Genomic DNA, 4,415 nt, shown 5'->3' on the forward strand with positions numbered 1-4,415 from the left:
TTATAAGTACTTCTGGGACTTTGCGTCGATTTTTATATTTATTATAAATCATTTATTATTTTTTAATAATTAATTGACTTAATTAACTTATTATTAATCGCTCGTTATGAACTCGAATGTGTTTTATATTTTCTCAGCTCGTTTCACAATTATTCTATGGTCTCATAATTCTATGTCTTGCCATAAATAGAAATGAAATCTCTCAATTAATCAACTTGTGTTTGATGATTTGTGAATCGATATTATATTATGAGCGATCAACTGATAATGACGACTCTTATGAGTTATTTCTTAGTCGTTCTATTTCATCTAATGCTTCAGTGTTACATGTCATCTTACCTGTCAACTTTGAGCAATCAAGTTCTTCAATTCGAATACCATCCAAAGATCTGCACCGGCTAAGTGCTACATACGCTTGCCCAGCAGCAAACAGTCGAGAGCCCAGATAAATGACTGCATGATCAACTGTAGAGCCTTGCATTTTATGAACAGTCGATGCCCAACTTAGGATTAGTGGTAGCATTCGTCTCTCAGCAGTTCCATAGCTGTACTTAGCTGGAAATTGAATCGATTTTGGGTTAATTACGTGATCACCATCTGAACCGAAATTAATACGGACTGACGGGATGTCTTCCGCGTATACTTGGTTCCTGCGAAAATTTGGCCATATAATTTCTGTAATGAAACCCATATTGCCATTTACTAAACCTTTTGACACGTCAATGTTCGACCTTAACATCACTTTAGCTCCGACGAATATTTTCAATTCATTAGGAAGACCTCCTGTTTTATTGATATCATTAGGTATCACAGAGCTTACGTCTTGATTACCTAAATTTCGTGTAGCATCAATGAGTTGGTCTTGTGCTTTAATTGTGTAGATAGTAGTTCCTTTATCCTCAAAATGCTGAAGAACTTTTTCATTATGTCTAGCAACTTGGTCATTTGTCGGATAAATTCTCAAAGCTTTTTCAATTGAAAATTCTCCATTAGTATCTGTTGACTTTCTTCGGAAGAACTTCAGCATGTTTAGACGTTAATTCTCCAACTCTTAGAGCGTTAAGCACATCTATAAATGTCTTGTCTCCTTGTTGACGCATGTTTTGTTTGAGTTCAAACAGACGGAATTGCCGCCACAAATGTGTAGCGGGTTCCATGTGTTCTGGCTGTCGAAATACTTGATGTCCTCGGACAGGTGGTAACTGCATTAGATCACCAAAGAGTATAACGTTTATACCTCCGAAACAAGCGTTCGGGTTTTTCAGTTGACGGAAACGAGAGTCGATCATGCAAAGCATTTCATACGGTACCAAAGAAATTTCATCTATGAACAGAAACTCGACGTTTTGCCATAATTGGCGCATCACTCTCAGATAATTACCAGTCAGAAATGGCATGCTAACAATTACTCCATCTTTTTGTACTGGTAGTTTTAGCAGACCGTGTAGTGTAGATCCACCGATCAGCCGTGCTGCGACTCCAGTAAGAGCACCAACTTTCACAACCGGTTTTGCATAACATCGGTTAACTTGGTTTTTCAGTACATTAAAGAGAAGAGTTTTTCCAGTGCCTGCTTGTCCAGTAACGAAAATTCTCTCTCGTATAACATCACCGTTAAGTTGTTTCTTAATGCTCTCTGTGACGGAGATGAATAATTGCTTTTGATCAGCATTCAGAGACTGCTGTGCCCTCTGGAATTGATCATTGCTCATTTCTACACCTAGTACTTCATTCATTCTTCTTCGTCAAGTTCAGGATTGACAGTTTCTGGCTGTTCTAAAATTTCAAATGCATGTACTTGATTAAATGCATTTTCTAGCTGTTGATCCCGCTCTCGAAATTGGCACATATATCTACTCATTAGCTTCAAACGATCTTCGCGAGCTAAGAAAGCATCATTTTCAAAACCATCAAGTAGTTCAGCTTCCGAACGATACGGCATATATTGAATGAGTAAGCTGTAGAAAAAGTTTTCTGGATCTGATGCGGCTATAAAGTATGGCACTCTTACAACTGCAGAAAGATTTCTCACGACCATTTTGTTTTTACCATCTAACAAGGCGATGAGTGTGCGACGTGTATTTGGTTGTTCTTCATAGACATCATGATCTACACCTTCCTTAATATCGCTTACCTTTTTCGGATAGAAAGGTTCAAACAACATTGCAAATTCCGTGAGGCTCATGTTCGCAAAATTGTAGTCAGGATGCTGTAATGGTCGTTTTTCATATCTTTCAAAGATATTGCTATAATAGCCAATTGCGTGTCCGCTTTTATCAAACTGCAATACTTTGTAACGCTGTTCTGGTTTCCTTGTGTTCAGTTAAATACAGCTTCGCGAACTGTCCCGTAATGGGATGTGACACAGTCGATACGCACATTCTGCAGCTGATACTTGTCGTTCATAAAGAATCTTCATACATATCCTGAACAGTTTGCGTGAAAGATCAGTCTCTTCACGTTGAATTTGCTGTATTGCCTGCGCAACTCCAGAACCAGAATCCACGCCTTCAGGTTCTGATTTCGATATGTACTTTGCTATATAGAACGCTATCGCTTCGTTTGACCCGCACGGCTGAACATCCATGTTTCCTGTCCACAATCTTAATAACTCTGGGTGATAATTATTAAGCCACGCATCTTCCTTTCGACGTTTAAGTAAACAAATTCTACCACCGTTGCGAAGAAAGTCATCTGAAGAATGAGACACGATTCGTGTTTCATTGCATTCTCGACGTGGTAAGTTGAATCGGCACCGTACAGAAGTATTTTTTGTACATGTTTGTGTATGCCGATGAATTTGACATTTGTTGACTAGATCGTGAAGCTCTGGATCTTCTTCTTCTGTAGGCATTTTACAGCAACAGTTACGGTCGAGAAGAAGTTTCCCTTCTTCTGAGTCAAATTCTGGATGATTTTCAATCCAAATCACCATATGAAGGTGAGGACTTCCCCGATTCTGGAATTCAATACGCCACCAATGGTCTTTTACTTCGCCACCAAATACTTCGTCATTATTTTTGATAAATTTCATTAGAGCATTTACTCGAATCATAAAATGTCGACTCAAAATTACTGGGTACTTTTCGATAAGTCTTTGAGTCTCATACATGTCAATCGTACTAGGATCAACATCAGGCCTACCATCTGCTATTAACAAGGCCTTTCGTTGATCCAACGAGTTGAGATCATTTGAGCTAAATGTTACAAAATAGGTTGGAGCTCCTAAACATCTGATTTGAGCTAATAGCTCGTTCAAGGCTGATCTCCAATAAGCTGCAGAACCTCTCAAATTTTTCACATACAAATGGACATCTTCAACCGCTCCTTCTTGATTACAGATTTTTCTGCCACATGCTGAAATAGTGCTTTTGATACGATAATATTCAAAGAAGGATAAAGCATAAAAGAGATAGTCGTTGCGTTGAAATCTTGTGTCACTTCGTAAAATTCTGAATTGGAAGTAGTCTAACGCTGTAATTTTCACAGGTCTTTCTTCTTTAAAACCATTCTCTCCAAAAGGAAACAAAAAGTACCAGGCAAATTCTTCTGCTGTCAGTTCATGTCCTACATTGACGATATTATCTTTCGTTTTGCGGGTGATCTCGTTGAGATTTCGTGTAACATGTAATTCGTCCTCTACATTAGGCTGCATTACATCAATCGCTGCCATTACTGATGTCTGCAGTGGGATTACTTGATCAGTTAACTCTTGTTGAGAAGGGATTGTTACAAGCACTTCCGTTACCGTCGCAGAACTCTGCTCAGGCTCATCATTTATGTCAAAGACTTCGACGTCAATGTAATCAAGACTGTACTCTTGGTTTTTACTGCCTGTTGTACGTTTACAAATCCTCACCATCTCTTCTAAATTATCGCATTCGATAATGCAAGCTTTTCCATTGCTTTCATTCGCTCTGGATCCCTTTGGACCACAAGAGTGAGAATTGCTGAAGTAATATTTGTCATTATAGTACATCACTCCGAACGACTGTCCACCTGTTATTAATATGCCGGCACTATGTGACAAGAATAAGTCTTCCAGACCTTGACAAAGAGTGCGACCAAGGTCTTCTGCATTATACTTATCACACAAGTTTCCATATATGTTCGGATCATCCTCGATGGTGATCTCAAACCTTTTACCAAATGCGAATAATTCATCTTTGATCACATTGAAATTTCGCACTTGCAGGTATCCATCATTTTCAATAGGATACGCGATCAATTTTATTTCTGTTTAATATCTTACGTCGCCGTAGATTTGGACGCCTATTATCATATTCAGATTGAGGGTGTTTGTCGACCAGTGTTGTGGTGTAAGAATACTGGCCCTTAAGATGTTGGACAGTGCCATCGCACAGCATTGGACGGCTGCAAATCCTGATGTGAATCTATAGCATCATTTCCTTGAT

At 38.8% G+C, this 4,415-nt stretch overlaps 1 protein-coding gene across 1 annotated transcript; it reads right to left on the minus strand.

Annotated features, from left to right (window-relative positions):
- Window positions 1-277: 277 nt before the first annotated feature.
- Window positions 278-1,736, minus strand: LOC123261378 (ATP-dependent DNA helicase PIF1-like). Its single transcript, XM_044722972.1, has 2 exons — window positions 1,068-1,736; window positions 278-1,018 (listed from the first exon to the last, which is right to left on the minus strand). The coding sequence occupies exons 1-2, from the start codon at window positions 1,734-1,736 to the stop codon at window positions 278-280; spliced, it is 1,410 nt and encodes a 469-aa protein (XP_044578907.1).
- Between the last annotated feature and the right edge of the window lie 2,679 nt (window positions 1,737-4,415).

This window comes from Cotesia glomerata, linkage group LG3 (genome assembly GCF_020080835.1).
Source record: "Cotesia glomerata isolate CgM1 linkage group LG3, MPM_Cglom_v2.3, whole genome shotgun sequence".
Classification (NCBI taxonomy): Eukaryota; Metazoa; Arthropoda; class Insecta; order Hymenoptera; family Braconidae; genus Cotesia; species Cotesia glomerata.